The sequence below is a fragment of the Cupressus sempervirens genome, chromosome 7 (genome assembly GCF_028749045.1).
Source record: "Cupressus sempervirens isolate cs-2001-9-10 chromosome 7, ASM2874904v1, whole genome shotgun sequence".
NCBI classification, from domain to species: Eukaryota; Viridiplantae; Streptophyta; class Pinopsida; order Cupressales; family Cupressaceae; genus Cupressus; species Cupressus sempervirens.
This window is the reverse complement of record NC_143124.1, coordinates 657,800,662-657,825,822: the sequence shown is the minus strand read 5'-3', so window position 1 is coordinate 657,825,822 and position 25,161 is coordinate 657,800,662. Positions and strand designations below refer to the sequence as shown.

At 37.7% G+C, this 25,161-nt stretch overlaps 1 protein-coding gene across 2 annotated transcripts in view; it reads left to right on the top strand.

The window, feature by feature from the left end:
* The window catches only part of LOC149548379 (Transducin/WD40 repeat-like superfamily protein), a 67,675-nt gene extending 43,192 nt beyond the window's left edge, over positions 1-24,483 (top strand). For both annotated transcript variants that reach the window (XM_089792459.1, XM_089792457.1), the window contains 8 exons: positions 21,410-21,542; positions 21,683-21,792; positions 21,927-21,997; positions 22,156-22,216; positions 22,990-23,217; positions 23,352-23,436; positions 23,578-23,756; positions 23,942-24,483. In XM_089792459.1, coding sequence (XP_089648585.1) covers positions 21,410-21,542; positions 21,683-21,792; positions 21,927-21,997; positions 22,156-22,216; positions 22,990-23,217; positions 23,352-23,436; positions 23,578-23,756; positions 23,942-24,027 — 953 coding nt within the window. In that variant the 3' untranslated portion in view covers positions 24,028-24,483. The remainder of the gene's footprint in view (positions 1-21,409; positions 21,543-21,682; positions 21,793-21,926; positions 21,998-22,155; positions 22,217-22,989; positions 23,218-23,351; positions 23,437-23,577; positions 23,757-23,941) is intronic.
* The last annotated feature ends 678 nt before the right edge of the window (positions 24,484-25,161 follow it).

The window sequence follows — 25,161 nt, the reverse complement described above, 5'->3', positions numbered from 1 at the left end:
TTAATAAAGGCTGTGTGATATGCTAGAGAATTTGCTAGATCTATGTTCTTTTTGGTATATTATGGTATTTTTTGTTTGTTTGTACATATTGGCACTGGTTTGAAATTCTGTTAAAGCACGACATGCAGCTTGGTGTTGGTGTGTCAAAAATCATAAAAAGACCTGTAATTTATGCAAGCTGTGATCCAGGTATAGGTGGATTGGCAAGATTAATTTGTCTTCAAGTTCTTGTAAAGATAAAACCTAGGGGTACAAAATTTGCACATATATAAGTTAAATTGAAGGGAATTCTCCCATAGGCTTCTGTAAGGGGTTCTCATATGCTTGATTGGCATTTCCCTATACTGTGACCTGTAAAACTCACTTCTCCTTTTCATGTATAATGAGTTAGTTAACATTTACTAAGGCTTAGTTGTAGTATTGTGTTAGGGTTGCAGCTTATAACAGGATAATCTGTCATGGAATACAATCGACATCAATATGCATGGTTACCAAATTTGGAAATCCAGATTTGCACAGAAGGTAGCATAAAAGTCAAATGCTCCTGAAAGAACTTGGAATGTCTGCTTGAGAAAGAGTTTTTTTTTGTATTTAAAAAAAATATAAATATAAATCCATGTAAAGTTTTAGCTGCTTGACTGAGCAGGGAAAGATAGCTGGAATGTGATTTGAAGGGAAATGAATATTAGTATGTAAAAAAACAAAAACAAAAAGTTATGTCAGGATTGGATCAGTTCAATGCTTCTTATCAGAGCAGATGCAATGGAGCTAGGCTATATTAGAATATTTCTAATAATGCTCTATCTATTGTTTACCGTACGGGGTAAATAGTTTAATGCATACAGACAATAGACAAGAATATGTAACACAGTAGTACTCTTTTTATTATTCGCATACATGCCGAAGGGATTACATAATGCTTACAATGATGATTACAATGATTTCCAATGGTGTACACATACCTTTCCGAAGAACCTTCACGAAGGGGTCCGTCGACTACATAGCTACATAATAAATAATTACCAACTACATGCTAATCTATCTGTCAGCTATACAATATTTACCGACAACATCATCCCCCCCAAAAGAAAAAGTCGTCTCCGAACGACAATTACAAAATATTCGAGACAGATTAACAAAACGAAATATATTAACTAACTAACTACAACAAGATAAATCTATTTCTGTCACACCACTTTCACATTTGTCCCGTGCCCGCACCAAATTGGTCTCCAAAATACGTTGCATCTGCAGCCTTTGCTAACACAATACTGTTTCCTTAGCTGACTTTGATAGCCACCCGTGCCGCTTTCTCTGCTTCCAACTCCTAGGTACACTGAGCCAAGTGTAGCTGTATTGCCTCCAACTGGATGATCAGCTCCTCCCGAGCTCTCTATGCATCCACCAATATAGCTTCACGTCCAACACCTACTCCACGTGCCTCAAAGCGTACCACCCCTCTCGAAAGGCTTGCTCCGTTGATCTCTCCACCTCTGGCACACTATGCCTGCAGTAGCTCTAGGTCTCATCAACTGGTCACACTTCCCACGACTGATAATTGCACTGACTGGGAGTCTAGGGGGCATTGCCCTCAGTGGGGTTGAGGGGCAGCGCCCCCACGGGGTCCTAGTCCAAGACCAAATTAACACTCTCAAAGCCACACAAAACTCCATGGAACACACCATTTTTGTGGTTTTCATCCAATTCCACACTCTTTTTGGCAACTGCTTAAGTTTTACTACCTATTTATGTGTTGCCCTTCCCTTTGGCATCATGTGTTATTCATTCTGAACATTTTTGATTTGTTGTTGTTTTTGTTTTTTTTTTGCTCCTACAATTACCAACCCGTACTATCATCTAGGCTTTTATCGTCCTCTAAGATAACTTTTTGTTTCTTGCTTTTCAGTGCATGAATATATTCGTAATGATTTCGTACGGTAATGACCTCCTCCTCTATGCGTTGCCTTATAGCCGTACATTTGTCTTTCTTGAGCCGTACAATGCGGTTCGTCTTGCTTTCACTGTACATCATGCAACCACATTTCGTTCCTCGTGAGTTCCCGTACGACATTTATGTTTTCCTTGTGCTTTTATGCCGTACGGAGACAAGCCGTATGGTGTTCAATCCCTGCCACCCATACGGTCTGTATTTTTTGCTCCCTTCTCCTTTAGTGTATCTATTTTTTTTCCTCTGATTCCACCATATGATCCTACGCCTTTAAATGTTTTTCCTTCCACTTCCGTACTGTGGTTGCATCCTGTTTGGAGGGCTTACGTACAGTCTCCTTCCTTGATTGCCGTACAGACTCTTTCACCATACACCTTGCGGATTCTTTCACCATACACCTTGCGTCTTTGATTTTCCCGTGTCCTTTTTCTATACGTTGTACTACTCTAACCTGTCAATGTGGCCACCATATGGATTGTTATCTTGCACCGTGCATTCAACTTCACAAAATGCTGCAATGTTCTGCCATACGCCGTACGGGTTTCATGTATGCTTCATCTCATCGTACGACGTTTGTATATAATAAAGGGACCGTACGGTGTCTGTGCCGTACGATGTCTTTCAGCTTAGCTCAAGTTACCGTACAGTTACTTTCTTCTTCTCTTCTTTTTTTTTGTTTTTTCCTTTTAAATTTTTAAAAATAAAAATAAAAATCAATTGTTCGTCGATGGGGGACTATTCCCTTCATGATAGATTTTTAACTTTGACCCATTCACTGTGTGCGGTACTTCCTTCCGGTCGATCGTCCATAACTTCATAGCTTCGTTATCACCAACTTTCTATATCTTGTATGGTCCTACCCATTTGACTCTGAACTTTTCAGGTTTGATTTCATTCCACCCATTATACATCAACACTAACTGGCCCGGTTGAAACTTATTTAATTTTAGGTGTTTATCATGCCGTGCTTTGCGCATGTTCTATGTCACCTCCGTGTCCCATTGTGCTTGCAATCGTCACGCATCAAGTTTATTTAAGTTACACGATCTCTCCCTCAAGTTTTCCATATTGCCTAGTTTGTTCTCGAAACTCGGTACCATGAATTCTGTCGGCTGCCACTCCTTGCCGTCAATAACTGTATTCTTGATTTTAAAACCTTCACTCTGTACTGTTGAAGTTTTTATTAAGCCCTTCCTCTTTGTTTCCTGTGCAGACCGTATGATGTGTTTTCCTTGCTGCCGACACCTTTCTAGTAAATTTGTAGTGCGTTGTAACCTTTTCTTTCCGCACAGTCCGTTCACTGTGTTTCATACGGTGGAATTTCTGGGTTCGTACCGTATGTTCTTCCCTTTAGCTTTAGCCGTAACCGTCTTTCCTTCTTTCGCTTCTCTATATTCGTTCGGACATTCATTTTCCTCTTCTTCCTCACCTTCGTCGATCCTTAACATATTACAGCTCGAAAAGAGCTCGTAATCCTCCATCTGCTAGTGGAAAAGGCCGTTCACCGAATCCAAATCATCGTCCGTCGATCCACCTTCCAACCGTAGGACTCCTTCCTCATTGGGTTCCAATCGTTGCTTTCCTTCTTCCTCTTCTTCTGAATCAGATGATATGGCTTTTTCGCCCACCATTTGTGTGTGTAAATCAATAGTGAATCGTCGTCCTTTGCTTTCCATTGATAGTGTATTCTTCTTCCAGTCATGCTTAACCTTTGCTTGTACAAGCCATCCTTGGTCCAAAATGGTGTCATATCCTCTCTTCAACGGGATGATGACAAAATCGAGTAGGAACGGTTGTGTTCCAATAGTCACTGGTTGTGCCATCATGATTCCCAATGGTTTGATCCCATGCTGGTTTGTCGTGAGCAATTGGAATGTGGGTGGCCACAACGTCGGCTGTCCCAACTTCTTCCAGGTATCTTCTGGTAGGACGTTTACCACTGATCCTCCATCCACAATTGTGTCTGAAAGGACCGTTCCTAATATGCCCATCTCAACGACTACTGGATGTCGTCCGGATGTGAGCGCTAGCAGCATTGGGTCCGCTGTACTTGCTCCACTTTCCTTCTCCCTTCCGTCTGCTGCACTTGCTCCACTTTCCTTATCCCTTTTGTGTTCTCTTGGTAATTTAACAGTTGGGAGTGCTGTTCGTAGTTGAGGCATTGTGAGCAGCAGATCGTTTATTTTGATTGGTACTTCAGTTTGTAATATCTGTCGTATGATGTGTTGTTCTGCGCAGTTCCTTGTTGAGGTATCGGTAGTGTCCTTCAATTGTGATTTCTCTGCTTGCGTTGCCTTCTCAATTTCTGCCCGTGCTTCTTCCAATCTCTTCTTTTCTTCTATCGGGTCAGGGTACAATTTTGCTTTTTTCCGTGTGATTGCCAGAACCTCCTCTTCGTCCGTTCCGATGGTGATCAAATTGACTCTTGATTTTGGGCATTTGGCATCTTCATGATCTCCAGGATTAGACCATTAACATAACAACTTTGGTGCATTTGTCGATGTACAGTTTCATGCAAAGCGGCCCCACAAATTGCATGCTCAGCATTGAACCATCGGGCGACCGTTCACATCATATTGAATTCGGTTGCAACTCCCATTATTATTGTTGGTATTGCTGTTGGTATTACTGTTTTGCCCTCTTCTATTATTTTTGTACCCACCCGAAGTGGCACCATCATTGCTAGTGTTTCCACTCCCTCCTGACGTGGAAGCCTCCTGTGTCAGGAGCACTTGTCGATGCCCTCTTGTTTTCATATTGAAGGGGCATTCTTTTGTAGAATGTCCCATAATTTGATAGATATCGTAGAACTGGTTTTTCGGACAAGATCTCTTCGTGTGACCTTCTATCTTGCATTCTGTACACCATAGCTCATTTCCCTTCGTCTCTTTTTGCATATTCTTAAATTCTTTCATCATTTTGATTATATCTTTCTGAAGAGCTCGGACCTTCTTGCTGCCCTTTTCGTCATCACTGCCATCTTCTTCCAAAGATGTGTAATTGGAGTCGAATGAGCTACTTTTCTGCTTCTTTTTCGTTTTCTGTTCACTCTCTAAGTCCATTGCCTGATTGTATGTTTCAGTGTATGATGATGGTGGCACAATTTTCATTTTCTTCCTGAACTCCGGGAGTAGTCCTTCAATGAACCATCTCTTCTTCAGCCCATCTGTTTGCTTACTTTCCATTTTGTTTATTAATTCTTTTAGCTTTCTGGCATATACACGGATAGGTTCATTTTTCCCTTGCTTTGTGGTGTAGATTTTTGCTACTATCACATTGTCGTCTTGTAGCAATTGAAACTCGATGATGAACTCCTTTTTAACTCCCGCCCATGTAGTTAATTTTTGGGGATTGATGTTGGCAAACCAATCCACTGCTACACCCCTTAGGGTTGCTGGAAATTATTGAACCCATTCATCTGTGTCAGTTATGCCATTGGTCGTCCAAATTGTTTCGCATGTCTTACAGTGTGATTGGATCGACCGTTCCATCACCATCAAACTTTGGCAATTTCTCCTTTGGTCCTACCATTATTACTGGATTTTGTGTACGGATGCTATTCAGTACTACGATACTGGCATTGTTCAGCATTGCAACACTGGCGTTGTTCTGCACTCCAATAGCAACACTTTGCACTTCGATATCGATGCTCTGCACTCTGACACCGATGCTTTGCACTTCGATATCGGCGTTGTTTCGGGCAGTCGTCTTATTTCTTACAGTTGCGTTCTTTGGTGAAGAAAGGTCTTCGTTAAGCGAAATTCTTCGTTCCGGAAGTGTATCGCGGATGAAGAGTTCACTCCACGCTCATGCTCCCTTAACACTTCGAGCCATGCGAGTTAATTCTCTTCCGTTTGGATTCTCTTCCCTTGGTGTATACAGGTTCAGAAACTCCTCCCTTGCTTCTTCCACCAAACCCAACCGCTATCGAGTCTCTTTCAACAATTCCTTGGTGCCCGTCGGCAATCTGTTGAAACCTCCGTTTGCGCTCGGCCTGTTGTGCCAAAATTAAAATTTCTTGTGTGGTGCGTATTCCATTTTTTCCCTTTATCTTATTTCTATCCTTGTTAAGCTGATTCGACATTAGTCTTTATTCCTCTGCCTTTGTTCTAGGTCCACTGGGCAACGATGCCAAATGTTTACCGTACGAGGTAAACGGTTTAATGCATACAAACAATAGACAAGAATATGTAACACAGTAGTACTCCTTTTTATTATTCGCATATATGCCGAAGGGATTACATAATGCTTACAATGATGATTACAATGATTTCCAATGGTGTACATATACCTTTTTGAAGAACCTTCCCGAAGGGGTTCATTGGCTACATGTCGGCTACATAATAAATAATTACCAACTACATGCTAATCTACTCGTCAACTACACAATATTTACTGACGACATCAATCTGTCGGCTACACAATATTTACCGATGACCTCAACCCGTTAGCTACACAATATTTATTGACGACATCTATCGTATGTAGATAGTTTCTATTTTTTGATAGTTTATAATTTTTGTATATTCGTTTTGTATATATGAGCTTGTAAGCTTATTGTAATTATTCATTGTTTATTCAATACAAAATAATCTTTCGATTATTTTATGGTATCAGAGCCTAGTTCTTAAATTTTTCTCTAAAACTTGCCTAAGGTTTTTTGTCTAGAGAAATTTGAAAATCACGAACTAGTTTTTTTACGAATTGTAACTATGCTTGTGAAAATCGCGTATTTATGACTGGTATTTGCAAATTGTGATTTTTTTCTTGGCCAAACTTCTCTACAAATCATGTTTGGAAGGAACTTGCAGATATTTCTTTGTCTTGTGTTTTTTCCCCATTTCGAAATCGTGATCGACTAGTATTTTTGCAGTGCCAAATTGTGGATTTTCTTTGGTGGTCTGTATTTGTGGTATCTACTGAAATCTGCATTTTTCAGAAAGGTCGCTACTTCATGTTTTTTTTGGTGTAGTAACCCGATTTTGTGCATAGAAACCGACATATTCCAAGCCACTCATATCAACGCCTCTCTTTGCTAAGGAAGACGTCCAATTTTTTCTCCAAATCTCCATTATTCTGTAAATCCAAGCTTTCATTGCTGCCGACTATATTTTTGCTTGAAACCCTAATTTTTGGGTTCATTTTCTTTTGATTTCAGATTCTTAGTGGGTTTTTAGAGGGCTCAACTTGGTTGTTCGTTTTTCTGGGTACCTCGTTTTTTGTGTCAATTTTCAAGCTAGCACATCTAGAAAACGACAACAGATTCCTTTTGGGTTTTCCGTCTACTCTTCTGGGTACTTGTCATTTTTTTATGGGTTAGCCCAACATTGCCTCGAACTTAGTGCAAATGGCATCCTTGACCAACCTGATGCTGGAAAACAATCAACGGTTTAATGGCAGCAATTACAACCATTGGAAGTAGTGCATGTTAACCACCTTCGAGTATCGTCGTTTGGATGCACTTGTTCTAGGCACAGAGACTCGTCCTGCCCCCACTAGCACGCCTGGTGGGACCTCCGTTACCACAAATTAGGATAAGTTTGCTGATTGGAATCGTGAAGCTATTATGCTTCTCAAGCTTTGGTCATAGATGATCAACTACCTCAGATTCCCTCTAGCAAGTCGGTTGTAGACATCTGGAAATATTTAAAGGAGCTGCATGAAACATCTGACAAGAGTCGAGCATTCTTTCTGAAGAACTAGTTGTTTTCTATTATGATGGATGAACGTATGTCCTTACAAGAACATCTCACGAAGATTAAGGACAATTGTGATCAGCTTGAAGCCATTGGTCAGACAATGGAGGAAGAAGATATGGTAGTTATTACCCTGAAAAGCTTGCCAACATCTTATGAGCATTTCATAGAGACTCGCAACATTACCTCAACTAATGTTGATCTGAAATTCCCAGAGTTGTGCACCAAACTGCTCCAGCAGGATCGTTGGAAGCAACAGTTTGGTAGCCGTGCTTCCTCACCCTTGTCAGAACAAGCATTTGCACCTAAGTTTCAGCCATCTTAGTCATCTCCACAGGGTAGTTCCCATCAATCCTCAAGCAGTTTTCAGCAGAAGAGTGTTCAATGTCATTACTGCCGTAAGTACAGCCACATGAAGAAAGATTTTCGTTTGCGACTTGCTTCCGAACAGAAGAAGTTGGGAGGGTCCAATCAGCAGACCAATGTTGCTGAACATTTTGAGACAAAGGAGTTTGTGTTCTACGCTTTTATGGCTAAAGGCCCCTCTGATTCAGCCCGATCCCCTCCTTGGTATATTGACTTTGGTGCTTCACATCATTTTTCTCATTGGCGTGACTGGTTTATGGATTTCCATCCATACAATGATTCATTTGTGTTTGGCGGAGGAGAGGAGTTCAAAATTATTGGTAGAGGAAATGTTCATATACAGTCTGGTGGGTGTCAACTCATCTTTCTCAATGTCTGCTATGTTCCTGGTATGACACTTAATCTTCTCTTTGTGAGTCAGATCATGAGAAATTCTCCTTAGTTGGATGTGGTGTTCAGTGCTCACAAATGCTCCGTTATTGATCGAGAGACTTGTCTTACTGTTGCTACTAGTCTAGAGGATCATGGCCTATATCGGCTTACTGACATTGGTGATTCTCCTGAAATAGCTATGGCAGCTCGTGATTTATCTCTCAACACTGTGGCATCAGAGATATGGACATCTCAACATCCAATATCTCTCTTAGCTATCCCGGGAGGAACTTGTTTCTGGACTACCTCCGATTCAGCCGCAACATCTTGGAGTATTCAGCCGCAACATCTTGGAGTATGTGACAGCTATCAAGCTGGCAAACAACATCAGACTCCCTTCAAAGATGGAGATTCTTGGCATGCATCTTAGGGACTTCAATTACTTTATGCTGATATTTGTGGTCCTATGAATACATCTTCAGTTACTGGTTGCAAATATTTTTTGCTTACTGTTGATGATTTTAGTAGAAAAATGTGGGTGTACTTTCTTAAACAAAAATCAGATGCACTTAGTACATTTCAGAATTTTAAATTGTTGGTTGAAAACGAGTTTGGCTGCAGTATCATTTCTCTTAGAACAAATAATGGGGGGGAATTTTGTTGTCATGCATTCTCCAATTTTTGTGCTGAACATTGCATCGAGCGCCAATTCACCACACCTTACACTCCTCAGCAAAATAGTGTTGTTGAGCACTGCAATCGTATGATTGTTGAGATGACTCATTCTATGTTACAACACAGGAGTGTTCCTAATAAGTATTGGGCAGAAGCAATGTTTACTGTTGTTTACCTTCTGAATCGTTCCCCTACTTAGGTTGTCAAGAACAAAACTCCCGAAGAATTGTGGTCTGGTTGTAAGCCCAAGATCAGCCACCTGAAGATTTTTGGCTCTCTTGCCAATGTCTGGATTCCTGATGCTAAACGTTCCAAATTAGATTCCAAGATTTAGAGACTCATGATGACAGGGTATAGTGACAACCATAAGGCCTACAGATTGATAGATATCGACACTGATCATCTTATCTTTAGGCGTGATGTTGTTTTTGATGAAACTCAAGGACCATTTCTGCCCTCTTCTGTGCAATGTTCTGAGGAAGGGCCTCATAGTGTTCCTCTTCCTTTAGCACCATCTGATGGGCAGAATGATACAGATAATGCCTATCCTGGGACACCTGATGTTGATCTTGTTGAGGCTTCTGAGATTGATCCTCCTCCTGTTGTTGCTCCTGAACCTCTTCTAGCTCCTCCAGCTCCGCCAGAGGTCAACTCTTCTACTCTCTGACCCAAATGGTGGGTTAAAACTATTAGTGATCTAAAGAGATGATGAGCTCATCGAAGGTAGAGCTTCTCAAAATAAGCGCAAACAAATAGTTAATTTGCTCTTATGGCTAACATTCATAGTGTTTTTGAGCCCTAGACTTATTTCGAGGCTTACGGTATTCCTGAATGGGAACAGGCTATGAAAGCTGAACTTCAGAGCATTCAGAAAATTCAAACTTCGGTTATTTTTGATCTTCCTACAGGGAAGAAGCCCGTTAGCTGCAAATGGGTATACAAGGTCAAATATAAAGTTGATGGCACCTTCGACAAGTATAAGGCTTGTCTTGTTGCTTGAGGGTTCTCACAAAGAGAAGGTATTGACTATGAGGAGACTTTTGCTCCTACAACTAAAATGAGTACCATACAGCTTGTTCTTGCTTTAGCAACTCAGTTCGGTTGGAAAGTTCATTAGATGGATGTCAAGAGTGCTTTTTTGAATGGTGACTTACAGGCAGAGGTCTACATGATGCAACCTTCTGGATTTAAGGTTGCTGGTTAGGATCACAAAGTCTGTAAACTTGTCAAAGCTCTGTATGGTCTAAAACAAGCTCATCGGGCTTGGTACATGAAAATTGATAAATATTTCAGCGACCATGGTTTTTAGAGGATTCCATCGGATTCAAACCTATATATCAAACATGTAGGTGATGATGTCTTGTTTATTGTGTTTATGTGGATGATTTGATCATCACTGGAAGTTCAACACATTTGATTGTGGAAATCAAACAGGATTTGTGCAACACTTTTGATATGACAGATTTGGCACTCTTGCACTTTTGTCTCGGAATTGAGGTTTGGCAGACTGAACACAGTATCTTTCTTTCTCAGTCCAAGTATGCTAGAAGTCTTCTGGACAGGTTCAGAATGCAGGATTGCAAACTTGCTCTCACTCCTATGGAACTCGAGCTCAAATTATCGCTTAGTTTGATTCACTTGTTGTAGATGAATCCTTGTTTAGACAACTAGTCGGTAGTCTCATTGTTCTTACTGCCACCAGACCTGGCATTAGTTTTGATGTAAGCTATGTCTCTCGCTTTATGACAGCACCCAAGACTGATCATTTGAGAGCTGCAAAGCATGTCTTGCGCTATGTGAGTGGTACTCTTGATTATGGTCTTCTACACACTCAGAAGTTTGATTCTACACTATGTGGCTACGCAGATTCAGATTGGGCCGGCTTTGTTGATGATCGTAAGTCTACCTCTGGATATGTGTTTAATTTAGGATCTGCTGCTGTGACATGGACTAGTAAGAAGCAACAGGTGGTGGCCCTGTCTTCGACCGAAGTAGAGTATTGGGGAGCAGTTAAGGCAGCTTGTGAGACAGTTTGGCTTCGGCAGATGCTTGCAAATATGCATGTTCCTCAATCAGGACCGACTCCTATATTCTGTGATAATCAGGGAGTACTCAAACTAGCAAAGAATCTGGTCTTCCATAAACGAACCAAGCATGTTGAAACACATTGTCATTACATTCGTCAGCTGGTTGAAGACAAATCTATTCAGTTGCTGTATGTTCCCACCTTAGAGCAGTCTGCTGATATCTTCACCAAGTCTCTCAGACTTCACCAAGTCTCTCGGTTCTGATAAATTTGTAAAATTCAGGGAGGCTATTGGTGTTATTGATAGATTAAGCATTATGGGAGGGTATTAGAATATTTCTAATAATACTCTATCTATCATATATGTAGATAGTTTCTATTTTCTGATAGTTTCTAATTTCTGTATATTCATTTTTGTATATATGAGCTTGTAAGCTTCTTGTAATTATTCATTGTTTATTCAATACAAAATAATCTTTCGATTATTTTTGGCTAGATTCAGAAGAACTTTGTATTTATGTTTATTTAAGTTGTCATTTGGTCAGAGGTTTGCGACCCTATTCCATTTGTGTGTACTGTGTACAAATCTTAGGCAGGAAGAAAATGAGGCGGAATATGCATGCATGTACACACCTGCACATACACATTCATACACATGAACACATGCATGTATCACTCATTAACTCATGTAGCCATGTTTCTGGCGACTTTAGGCAAGTTTTACTGAGTCAATGAACATATATATTATAATATACATAGTTCAAAAACTTGCCGGGTACTCATCTAACTCAGTTATTTTTGCAGCCAAGTATTATCTATTAACTTCCCCAGCCATGTTTTTGCAGAGGTGCATAATCCAAGTTGAAATTGGGCCCACCAAGTTTTTTTGGGATGCAAGTTTTGAAACATATTTATCTACCTATCTGCATAGGAGGCATAGACTAAATGATTAAATAGGGGTAAATACACTTATTTGTTTGCGCAGTGGCTGGTTTTTGTTTGCTCTTTCCAGGCAAGCAAATAAAATTCTTGTACTGGGCTGCCAGCCAGGTACTTTCAGATAGAATGATGAAAACTTGAGTTCTTTTGAATCTAGATGTGATATGGGAATATTTCTAGGATATCCTTCATTTAACAAAGCCTATAGATGCTTTAACAAGAGATTAAAAAAACTGTTGAAAGTAATCAAGTTGAAGTTGTCGAACAAATTGATATTAATGAAAAATTGCAATCCACTCCAATGGTACAGATGGATAAAAAGTATAATGAAGGGGCTGAAAATGAGAATGTTAAATTAGAATTGGAATCAAAAGAGGATAAGAAAGAAGCAGAAGCAGATTTGAGTCATTAAGAATTAATAAAAGGAGGCTAATAAATTATCATCCACAAGATCAAGTTATTGGAAATAAGGAAGCAAGTATTCAAACAAGGAGAATGGCTACTAGAAATAAATGAGAAAACTTATGTTTATTATCTACAATGAAGTCCAAGAGTTATGGTAAAGATATTCAAGAAGGTTTGAGATTGCAGGGTGCCCATGACGGGTGCGGGTATGAAAAACGAAATTTTCGTTGAATTCCATTTTTCTGGTGAACGGGGCTCATATATGTTCTGCAATATCACCTGTAAATTATTTCTCTTCTCTCCTACTTGGACAGGTTTTAGGGGGAGCTGTCATGTATTTATTTTTCTTATCTAAAATCTGGTTTTGGCATCATAAACATGTTAATAAATGGGGAGATAGGTGTGTGCTTTGGCTATCTAGGACAATATGTTATGATATGATGTTTTAAGGGAGTTAAAGAATGAGTATCTTTCTACGGTAATGTTCTATGTGGTTAAATATTTTCATGAAGCTATGACTATGAGAACATCCCATTCATAAAATGAATTTCAGATCTGCAACTTTAAAATTTGGTATGGCTACATATTGATAGGTATAAATCTGTAACTCTGTGAGAAGATAGATATTTATGTTATCTACAAATGTTCTTATGGCCAGAATTTTCATTGGCAACATTTAAGGGTTCAAATGAATCAATTTTTGAAAACTGTCATGTTCATGTCACTGTTGCGACAAGAAGATTGCAGAATTCTGTAAAGTGTGTCAGGTTGTTGAGCAATAAGTTATTGGATTTCATGATTTGCTTATGGTGATCAGTGATTAAGCTATAGAATCGGTGTTTTTCATCATTTGCTTATGATCTTTGCATTGAAGTCTGTGTGGTTTCAGGATGAAGGAAGCAAAATCAGTCTATAATTTTCTGCAAGTATGATGGGAGATCTCTGTGTTCACTTGATTCACTATGTATATTGAAAGGAAAATGAAAGATCAAAGAAATAAAAAAATCCAAGATAGTTAGACGATGAAGAAAAATGTTACCATGAGAATATCATAAACTTGGATAAATCACCCAAAAGAGCCAGCAAGGAGATTAGAGATTTTGAAAAGGGGAAAGCAAAGAAAAACCCCTTGTTAATTATTATGAATAAGGAAAAGCCTCTGTGTGTGTGTGTGAGAGAGAGAGAGAGAGAGAGAGAGAGAGAGAGAGAGAGGCTCATTTACAATAACAACAATGTTGTAGAAGAATGAGAGAGGAGCTACAAATGTAACTCACAAATATATGAATACCACCATTCATAATAAGTATGCGCATAGTGTCAACATCCTCTTATGGAGGATAATTAAAAAACTTACAATAATATGACATGTCCTCGCATTTGTACAAGAGGAAGCCAGTATGACATGCCCTCACAAGAGGAAAAACTAGTTATAGGGATCCCTTTCAACATGTCAATAATAAAGGTGTGTTTGGCATATTCAGCTAATACAGAAACCTTCCAATCAACAAATATACGAGTCATGGAGTGAAAATAAGGCTTCCCAGAGAGTATATTAACCACCACATTATTCACTTTACATATTGAAGGTGAGAATTATAGGCTTGTACCTTATCCATTTTCGGTGTCTATCGTTCAAATTCTTTTGATTGAGGAAGAACTTTAAGAAGTTGTGATCCTTTTTCACAATAAACTCCCCAAAAAAAATGCCTCAATTTGGTGAGTGCATGCATGATGACCAATATTTACTAGTCGTAAGTAGACAGAATCATTTCTATTCCCTTGAGCTTTGTACTCTCAAATGGCTCAGGGGGTCTATTTTGCAGCAAAACTACCGTGATTCCCCTCTCTTGAAGCATCTCATTCTAAAAGAAAAGGAAATGAAATTATTGGGATAGCCAAAACAAGACATGGGTTCATTACCTTCTTGAGCTTGTCAAAAACTCTTTGCGCTGACAAGCCTCTTATAGTAATTTCAAAATCCCACAAATCGTCTCAAATGTGACAATGTCTTAGGCCTAGGCACTCTTTTATTGCCTAATTCTTCTCCTGATCCATGCTAGCCCCTTGGGCACTAATCTTATGTCCCAAATACAAAATTTCATGCAATTTGTACTAATACTGAAAGTTCTAATAATGAAATTTAATATTAAATGATAATAGATATCCCTATTTGTAATAAGCATTTAATAATTAAATTAGTTGATTATAAAATATATATATTGGAATGACTAATTGATTATTAGGTAAATAACTATTAAATAATAATTATATATATTAGATGAACCATATTAAATAATAATTAAATAAAAAATTAAAAACTAAAATGACTATTAATGAATTAATTATATTGAATAAATTGGTATATTATAAGTAACCAAGTTTATGAACTACTATTAAATTAACTCCTAAACTAATTGAGGATTTTGCTTAAGAACAATGTAATTAATTAATAATTTTTCCATGGGGAATGCCCCACTTAATTGACAAGGGGGTCGGACCCTAGGTCGTGCCACTAGGTAGAAGGATGGAGGAGATATAAAATAGGATGAAAAACTTGCAAAGTATGAAGGGAGTATTAGGGAGGTTGGTGACACGGTGTTTGAGGGAATTAATTGATACATACTTAAGTCAGCCACATCGACATTCTAAACTAATACTAAGGTATATAAAAAAGTTATGACCCTACACATATTTGATGATGCTTATTAGACATATTGAAATAGAACCAATAATAACATCAAATATTAAAATAGAATCAAATCCTTACATTATTAATTTGAGAAATAGGATCAACATTATTGAGATTAATTATCAAATATGACCTCTATTATCATTATTATGAATTGACTATTTATTTTAAATATTACTATTTCTTTGTATTTAAGGAGGGGAGTCTAGGATGCAATCAAGGAGAGACTCAAGTAAATTTCAACCAATTGGTTGTTCCCGAAAATAGGGCAGGGATAGCGTCCCCGAGTGCCTTGAGGCATTGTACCAAGAAAGGCTAAAGAGCTTTTCTCTGTAAACCTTGAGGATACACCTGTTTAGGATTGGTGTCTAAGCAACTTGATTACACCTGAAGCCTCCTTAAACCCAAAAGTAATTTCGAAGATTATCATTATCTAACTTATGGAAGGAGTATAATGTTACCAAGGAGGGGCTTGTATAAATCCAAGCTAATTTCTTATCCTGATAGAGGGTAAGGGTCAGCGATCTGTAAGCTTTTGAGTTGTGGACTTGGACCTATAAACTTTGAGGGAGTCCATAGCTGGTGTCTAGGCAACTTTGATAGCATCTATATCCTTCATCCATAAATCCAAATAATATCATTGAATAATTAATTATTATTATGGCATATTCTGAAGACATATACATTATGATTGGCTAAATAAGTATCAATCATGATCATCTCTAAAAGGGGACATTACAAATAGACACTTGGATGCCTAGCTACAGAACGGATGTTGCTCAAGTATGCCAAGCACCTCATTTATGTGCCTTAAGTGTTCATCCATGTCTTATTGTAAATCAACATCGGATCGAGAAAAATGTAAATTTCCTCAATTGCAAGATAAATACTTGATTTGTGCAAGATTGGAATGTGGTGGGTGCATTGCTTAGTCTAAATGACATGAACAAGAAATCATAATGCCTGAAATGATGCTCGAAAGCTTCCTTGTGCACATCTTCATCTCTAACTTTGTTTTCATGATAGCGTGATCGTGGATGAGTCTTGGAGTACACCGAACCATAAAGCTCATCTACCAACTCATTGATCTTGGCTATGAAGTATTGATTATTGATTGTCTTCTTATTGAGGGCTCTTTATTCAATACACATCTTCATAGTGAGATCGTTTTCTGACCAACACCATGGATGAAGCAAATAGGTTGGAACTAGATTGCATGTGCCCCATGTCTAATAACTCTTTAACTGTGGTCTCAATCTTCTCCTTGTATCTCCTAGGTTGATGATATGGAGTAGTGATGATGGGTTTCACTCCTTCCTTAAGCTCAATCACATGTTGAAAGATCCTATCCAAGGGTTATATAAGAGGGATTTTGTTGAATACCTTGCCATGTTTATCCATGATGGAATAAATGTTAATATGATTGGACCTTCCATCCTTACATGGACTTGTATATATAATCAAACTCTTTTTTGCCCAAGCTTCTTGGTCTTTATGGAAATTCTTCTCGATACTCGTAGCTGAAACAACTATGGGTTCTCAATTGGATAGGCCGTGAAGGACTACCTCCTTTCTATTTGATTTAAATTTCAACTCCACAAAATGATAATTCTGTGTATACTTATCTAGTGAGTGGAGCCACTTCACTCCAAGAACAAATTTGTCTCACCAGTGCTAATCATAGAAGTTATCTCTGATCTTATTCTCTTCTAGATTCAACTCCATTTGTTAAATCCTTCAGTTGCATGGAATGGTGAACAAATCAACCATTGTAACATTAAGTTACTAGACCCAACTTAGCTACCAAACCCTCATTAATTAAGTTTTGGTTTGTCCCAATATAAATTGAAATTGTCACTCTATATGTAATGTCCCCTTTTCTAGGATATTATTTTATGATGTGTCATTAGCCTATTTTGCCTTGGTCTCGTGGGCTAACGAGGACTTTTTTGGGATCAGAGTGAGAATTGGCCTTGAAAAACTTGGTTTCAGACTAATTAGAGTGGTTTCAGCAAGGTTTTCAGATTCTTACTATTTATAGTAAGTCAGTAGGGCTCAACATTCTTGTCATTTCATTGTTCGACTGGGAGCATCTCGCTGAGACTTTAACAATTAGCTATCATACATGACTATCTGAGCCCATTTGATCAATAATTTTAATGCCTGATGATTATTTTTTTATTAGTAAAGTGTCTATTGAATTAAAGTACATAATAATGCCACTTTATTATTTAAAAAAGGGTCATTTTGTTCTCTTAAGTAGAAAAAGGTTATTTTAAAAAGAGAAGACAATGAGACATGCCAGGGAAATTGAAGTTACTACATTGGGCATCAAAAGAAGTAAGAAATCTGATTGATTTCAGCATGCTTGGATTATGTTTTGATTTCTGATTTCTTGTGGAGAAAATTTAGAAGCTTCTAGCTTTTGTTTGTGAAAGCTGAAGACGTAAACCCTCAGGCTTTCTTGGTGGATCAGACGAAAACCCAGTTCATTTTTGAGGTGGTTTCGCGATGGAGTTCACATTGTGTTTCAATTTCTTTTGTGGTATCCGATTTTGCTGCAATTTCTATAACTAAGATTTGATTCTTGTGATCATATTGCTGAAGAATTAAATGCAGTATCATTTCTGAGACTTCATTTCTGCTGGAGATTTAAATATAATATTATTTTCAGAATCTATATTTCAGCTGGGTAATTTACTAATTTGTATTATTCCTAGATAATTGGAAATCTATTGCACACAAATATTGTTTGTAATTTTCTGTGTCAAAATTGGGGAAAATATCCATTGGGGATATTACAGTTCGTCCCTATGCAACTCCCTTAAATCAGAGGATGATATCTGGGTACTATTTGAAGTACTGTAGTGTTTATCCTGAACCATCTCCCCCCTTCTCATGCTCTAAATCCACCACAATCTCAAGCCTAGATTCCCCAATTTTAGAGTCCTTGTTGGCTGGTACTTCAATGCAGAGTACTATTCCCTTGGCCAGGCATCTATGCGCTAGCTCCCAGAGCTCTCTACATGTGAATCACTATTTCCTGTGATGCTCATAATTTCCATCTTGCTTTGCTTAGGAGGTAGTGCCCTTGGTTGTGAGACATCCTTGTGGAGAGGTCTCCTATATGATCTTGATGGCCACTCCTAAGTAATGCCACAAAGCTAATCAAGTAGTGTGAGTACCCATGAGCCAAAGCACTAGGCAAGTTACCCAATAAATTGCCGACAAGTTGTAAAACGATGGTGATTTATTCCTATGATACTTGACGGGAAATGCAAATGATCACAATCTTTGTTTTTAAAAACACAATTTTCATTGGTTTTACTGTTTTAGAGGCCTTAATTTGGGCTTGGTGGTTGGGTTCTGCCCCTCGACCTCGCCCTCTATCGCAATATGGGTGTTGCCCCTTGATCTTGTTGTTGGGGATGTTGTCTCCAAACCCCCACTAGGGGCACCACCCTTTGACCTTTTTGGGGGCGTTGCACCGAAACACCTGTAAAGGGTGCTGCCCCTTGACCCTACAAGGGGTGTTGCCCTCAGACCCCCATGAGGGGCATTGCCTCTCAACCTCATTGGGGTCTGCACTCCCAAATCCCCATGATATATTGGGATTTGTCAAGTGAGTAACTAAGAACTTGATTACAATGAGGTGTGACAAGGAATTGGTATATAACTCTGGAGTGTGCTAAATTAGATGTTATTATTGCACAACTTGCAAAAAATCTGTTTAGACGAAGATGAGATAACTTCACATATGACCTGGCTAGTGGAAGTGTCATTGTAGCTCATTTAGAGGCCAAACTTGTCTTTTGGTCTATAATATGCATTAAACACTAATATTGATTTACATATGACAGAAATTAGAATAAAGCTCAACAAACTTAGCAATAAGGATTTTTTAAAGATTCATGTATTTTCAAATGTTCAATAAAGTAGTCAAGTTATTGTCAAGCTCTTCCTTGAGTTTTTAAAATTTGCCTACCAAGTTATTGTGGAGTCTGAGTTTTTCAAAAATGCTCCCAGGTAAGGGCTTGCTCTTGGTTTTAGTATCTTCCAAACTTAAGGCCTTCCAAATAGTATCCTGCATAGAAGTAGGCTCAAAAGTCCTACCCAAGCCTCAAAGTGAATGAGGGCCCCGGAACATAAGCCTCCTTTTGTAATGTTTGGCACTATGACTGAAACTCACTGGAAACATGTCAATTGTTTGAAATGAGCCTTAGGATCCTTCCTATCAAGCTTTCTATGAGCCTCCTTGTGAAGTCAACATACATCGCAACATTGCGGTGCCCTTGTGTGATTAGCCCATGATGCCACCGCTCGTGCTATTCCATCCAAATGAAGGGTAGCAAACTTGACAGCTTCATCTCTTACTTAGGTCTAAGTGGAAGATGTGTCGCGGTTTTGAACCCAAGCTCATGCATTATCTTTTCACGAGCCATCAAAAGTTGGGAGAGTCAGCTTATCCTATACTAAAGATCCTTGTTAAATTGCTGCGTAGTTTTTGATCTACTTGTTGCATTATGTAATTATATAAATGGAACTTAATACCTCAGCTCCAGATCAGGTTGGAAATAGGCATCTATACTTGCATTGAAATCATTGTCTGTTGGATTCAACTCTTCCTTCTCATGTGTTGGGTCAACTCTAGGCAAGAATGAAGTTTGTGTAGGTGTAAGAACTCTGCTATTGTAATTTTTAGACCCATTCTTATTCGAATTGTCGCTCTTTACACCATTGTCTTGTGCAGATATCATATGATTGTTTGCATTGTTTATATTCTGTAACATTTGTAGAAGTATTAGTGTTTTTGGCTATTGTTGTTTTATCATTTGTTCTTGGATTTGTGCAATTGGTTGCTAGATTCTCATGAAAGCATCACAGTTCTCATCCCTCATCTGACGTCTTCTTGCTTTTATCTTTCTTTCTAGACCCCAACTCCGTGATTCAGTCTCTAATTTATTCCTCTCTCCAAAGCTTGCCGATCCCTTTGTAGTAGGTGCAGACACAAAGTTTACCCAGCAGGCTGGCAGGACTACCTGCTCTAATGCCAATTTAGTGTATTAATATAATCATTTTTTCCAATTTTGTCTAAGTACTGGAAATGTCATTAAACGCTGCAATATATTGTCTCTACAGTAGCGAAGACAGCAATGAACTTTTTCAGAATACATCATCACTGGAAATGAGGAATTCATTGCTGATTAAAACATCCCGTGCAAGTATTACAGAGCTTTACAATTGTCAGTCTTGGTGCATGTATATACAGGAAGCCTTACAAGTATGGCACTCCACAAACCTGAAAGAAGAATTGCAGGGATAAATTTATATAGTCCTCTCTTGATCAGCAACCTCATAAATTCAGGCACGAGTTTTTGGCTGCAGTGGAAACTGCTCAGCAGTGACGATAGGGTTTAATAAGGATATTGGCAGCTTGTGAGGTGCACTAGATATGCGTCACTCCACCTATTTTGTATATGCTGCAATTTCCCTAGAACATTGCAGGATCTCAGACCGTCCACAAAGTTTTTTGCTGTGCATGCATCGTAGAAGTGGAATTAGCAATGATTATTTCCTCAATGGCTCAGTTGACAATAAAATTCAGACACCAGGAGGGCTTTTGTCCTACCTGGGCATACCTATGCTAAGGTTTTCGTCTCAGAAGGAAGCTGGCTTTAAACAATCAGAAACTTTGAAAAATTCCCGAAATTGGGTGCCCTGAATCCACCTTGAGTGCCATGAGATACATGCATTTTGAATCTCCATTTAGGCAAACAAATATGAATATGATTCTTTTTAGTGCTGACCAGAAAGAGTGATATTGCTATTTAGTATTTATTTATATATCTTTTTAATTATAAAATTAATAATATATTTATTAATAATGTATTAATACTTTATTACTAGTGGTTAGTGTTTATAAACACTTTTATGAAATTCTCATGCTCAGCAATGAAGGGGACATGACATTTGCATATTTCTTGTTGCATTCAGTTCCACTTCCATCCCGGTAGCCTCCATTTGGTGAGTATCATTTACAGCTTTCATTAAATTTGCAAATCAAATTTTATTAGAAATGTGATTTTACATCTTTCAAACAACACAGTCGATGAGATTATAGAGTCATCTTTTGAACAAATCTGGCTCAAGATAATGCTATAGAAAAATTTACTCCATATATTTTTTGCAAAAGCGACCTGCTGGAAGAACTTTCCTCTTCTCTCTTGTTTCATCTGTTCTTAGGGAGAACATGGCTTGCCTAATTTGGAAGATTTTATTTTTTAATTGTACAGGTTCACTAGATGGTACCGTACGTATTTGGGAGGTGCAAACTGGACGTTGTATTAAACTTTGGGACATTGGCAGGCCCATTCACCATATTGCATGGAACCCAGTATCTGAGATTTCTATTCTGTCAATTGCTGTGTATGTCACACACATCATCCTCTCTAAATTTTTTCAAAATTTGAGTCACATTTTTATTTTTGCTAATTCTCTTTGTGATTGCTTGGTTAACATCTAGATTCTTTCTAATATGTGGTTTTTATGTGCCCATTGTTTCAAAGGGATGAAGAAGTTCTTGTGTTGAATACTGGTCTTGGGACTGAAGAAGATCAAGAAAAAGTAGCTGAATTATTGCGGGTGATAACAAATCCCATATCAACTGACACTTCAGGTTGGATTTATATTGTTATTTCTTGTTCCTTGCAAACAGTAAAACTGTTTATTGTATTCATTTTAATTTTTACATGTGATGGTATAGTTGGTGGCAATTATATGTTATAATGTGTAACCTTGTAAGTACTTCAGCTGATGACACCTCGCTGGTTAAGTGGATTCAACATGAAAAGTTTAATGCTCTCAAATTAATCCATCAGAAGGTACTGAAAAATCTTTTCTATTGTAGACTAGTTATATGCATGAATGTTCGAATGAATTTATCACATTATTACTATCCATCCTGTTCATAAGATATTCATGTTTTAAATTTAATGGCACAGTTAAGTGTAACCATTCCTTTAATGGGTTGCTCTTGCAGCCTGTGCACTCAATATCTTGGCATCATAAAGGGGACTACTTCGCCACAGTTTCACCAGATGATATCCTTTTGGTAGCTTTCTTCCGTCATTAGTTCTTAGGGAGTTTTTAATTTCAACTGAATTTAAGGTTGAAAATAGATATTGAAGTGTGCATTACAAGGTCTATGTTTCAGCCGATATAATTACTGGCATTCGACTATGTTTGATTGTCACATCAAGTGGGTTTTGTAAATTACCTATTTGTTTTATGATTTTTTGAGTTAAATAATAACCTTATTTGAACCGCCTAATTACTCAGTTGTATTTTGTATTAAAAAATTGACTTCCTTCTTGTTACATCTTTTACATATTGAAATCTTATCTAATTAACATTCATACTATTGCATGCATCTGCCTCTCACACACAATAATGGTAGCTTATAACAGTCATATCCATTTGTTGATGAAAAAAAACCTGCATTATTCTGATTACATAAATCAATTTCTTATATGCTAACCAAGACTATTTTCTAGTGTGGACAATGTTGCTTTCAACATTTTTGAACAATCCAAAGTAATATAAAATCTCTTATATCAGTTTTGAAGTTTTAATAAATATCTTTTGAGAGGGATGGAAGATCGTGGAGTTTATTTATTTGCTTCTTTGACCTGTATGTTTGCAGCTTTTGCTATGCACTCTATATTACTGTTAAGGTCATCATTGAATTCATTACTATATAAATTATTAGTATGTTTTTTCTGTTGCATTGACCTATATTTAGTATATTTTAGAATGTACATAATACAATAATTCAGAGAGTGGAAACTGTAGATTCCTTGACCTCTAATGGCACCTAATACCAGGGCAGTACTTATTCACCAGCTATCTAGGCAGCAAACTCAAAACCCCTTTAAAAAAATGCACGGTCATGTTGTTTGTGTTCTTTTCCACCCAAGCAGACCGATTTTCTTTGTTGCTACCAAGATGCACATTCGGGTTTACAATCTTGTAAAGCAACAACTTGTGAAGAAGCTTGTTACAGGTCTGCATGAGGTTTCTTCCATGGCCATCCATTCTGGAGGTAATAAAAATGCTTATTCAAGTTTACACGTCCAATATATTTGATGTTTATCGAAATATTGGTTTTTCTGTAGTTATAGGTTGCCTATAGGTTATTACTTAGATTTTTTTGTGTTTCCGTTTAACAATATGCAGGAGATAATCTAATTGTTGGGAGCAAGGAAGGCAAGATCTGCTGGTTTGATATGGATCTTTCAACGACTCCTTACAGAACTCTGAAGTAATAATGTTTAATACCATTTTCAGGCTGTTTACAATTCTGGATAAATTTTGAATATTTTCATGATTCTGATGGTTTGAGATGGCATGTATATGTTGATTCTGTACGGTTATCTCATTTTGTTTTATATCATTTGCCCAGGAATCATTCCAAAGATGTCCTTGCTGTTGCTTTTCATTGTTCGTATCCTCTGTTTGCATCGTGCTCTGATGACTCTACAGCACATATTTTCCATGGAATGGTTTATTCTGATTTGCTTCAGAATCCATTAATTGTTCCTCTAAAGGTTCTTCGAGGACACAAGAGTGTAAATGAAAGAGGTGTGTCCATCAGATTTTGAAGGTTTTTGACTAATTATTAATTTATTGTTTATGCTGTTAAGCATGATTTTATTGTAATTTTTTGTCAGTGCTATGTCGGAAATAATAATAGTTGTTGGTAATAAAAATTTTCAATGTTGGGTTGACTTCCATGATAATTGTTCTTTTTTTTTTGGTGATATCAGGCATTTTGGACTGCCAGTTTCATCCTAAGCAGCCTTGGTTGTTTACAGCAGGGGCTGATTCAGTTGTGAAACTTTATTGCAATTAAGTTGATATTTCCTTTTGGGTGATATCAATTATTTTATGGGAAATTTTGTATGCAAAGTTCATGATGGGAGAGCTCATTGACAGTAGAGATGATTGTGATGGAGAAATTCTTAATTCTGTATTTATATTTGTTGGATGAGGTTTTGTTGAAATTAGCTTTGTAGAAGCATCGGTAATATGTACTTTATATGAAGAGGGGACGATGCTTGTGGTAAGGCACATCAAGATAGAACTATTATTCATCTGATATTTAAATATCTGTGTGGGGGTATGTGCCAGTATCTTATTTCCTCGAGGCTGTTATGCGAGATGCTTCTGGGAGACTTGGTGTACAATATCTTGTTTGTTTCAAGCGCAGTTTTGGGTATAATTTGTAAAGTCATTTGACCTCAAAGAAGAGGTATATAATGTGAATTTCCTTATCTTTAAATAAGCATCAATCCAAAGCATTTCCTCATTCACTTGTTTAGACTTACAGCCACGGTGGTGAAGCATATTGAATCCTTTTACAACCATGGTAATAAAACATGTACATAAATGCATCCAAATTACTCTTGTAAGATGACCCTTTAAATAGGTGTTGGAATTACCTACAAGGGTATAAAAGTGCATATTTAGAATAAGTAGGCAGTATAAGTTGAGGGATATAAGTAGATAGGATATGGTGGCTGTTGATGGTTTGATTACATTGAACTGAGTTAGACAGGAATAATTATCTTGATTTAGGTGGCTTTATAAAGTTTGAATGTTTAACAATATAATAGGAAAGTGAGGAGACAATTTTGACACTTAAGATTTAGTTTAAATGTACGCATGCATATCACAAGTAACAACAATTGCTTAAAACAAAGTTGACAGAACAGGGTATTGGCTCTGTAATAAAAGCGACCAAACAATCATGGAGGTGGTATTTGACTCTACATATTTGCATGTGTTAAAACAAAACTGTCAGAGGAAAAGTGATGAAGGAAAAAAACTAGAGACCTAGTTATTGGTAGTCAAGATCAAGGTCTAGGAAAACCTTTCTTGAGAATTCTTGAGAAAGCCAAAGGCCATGGCAGCAAACTTGATTGCTATGCCTTTAAGTTATTAATCATGAACTTTGCATACAAGGAATTGGGAGCTAAGGGGAAAG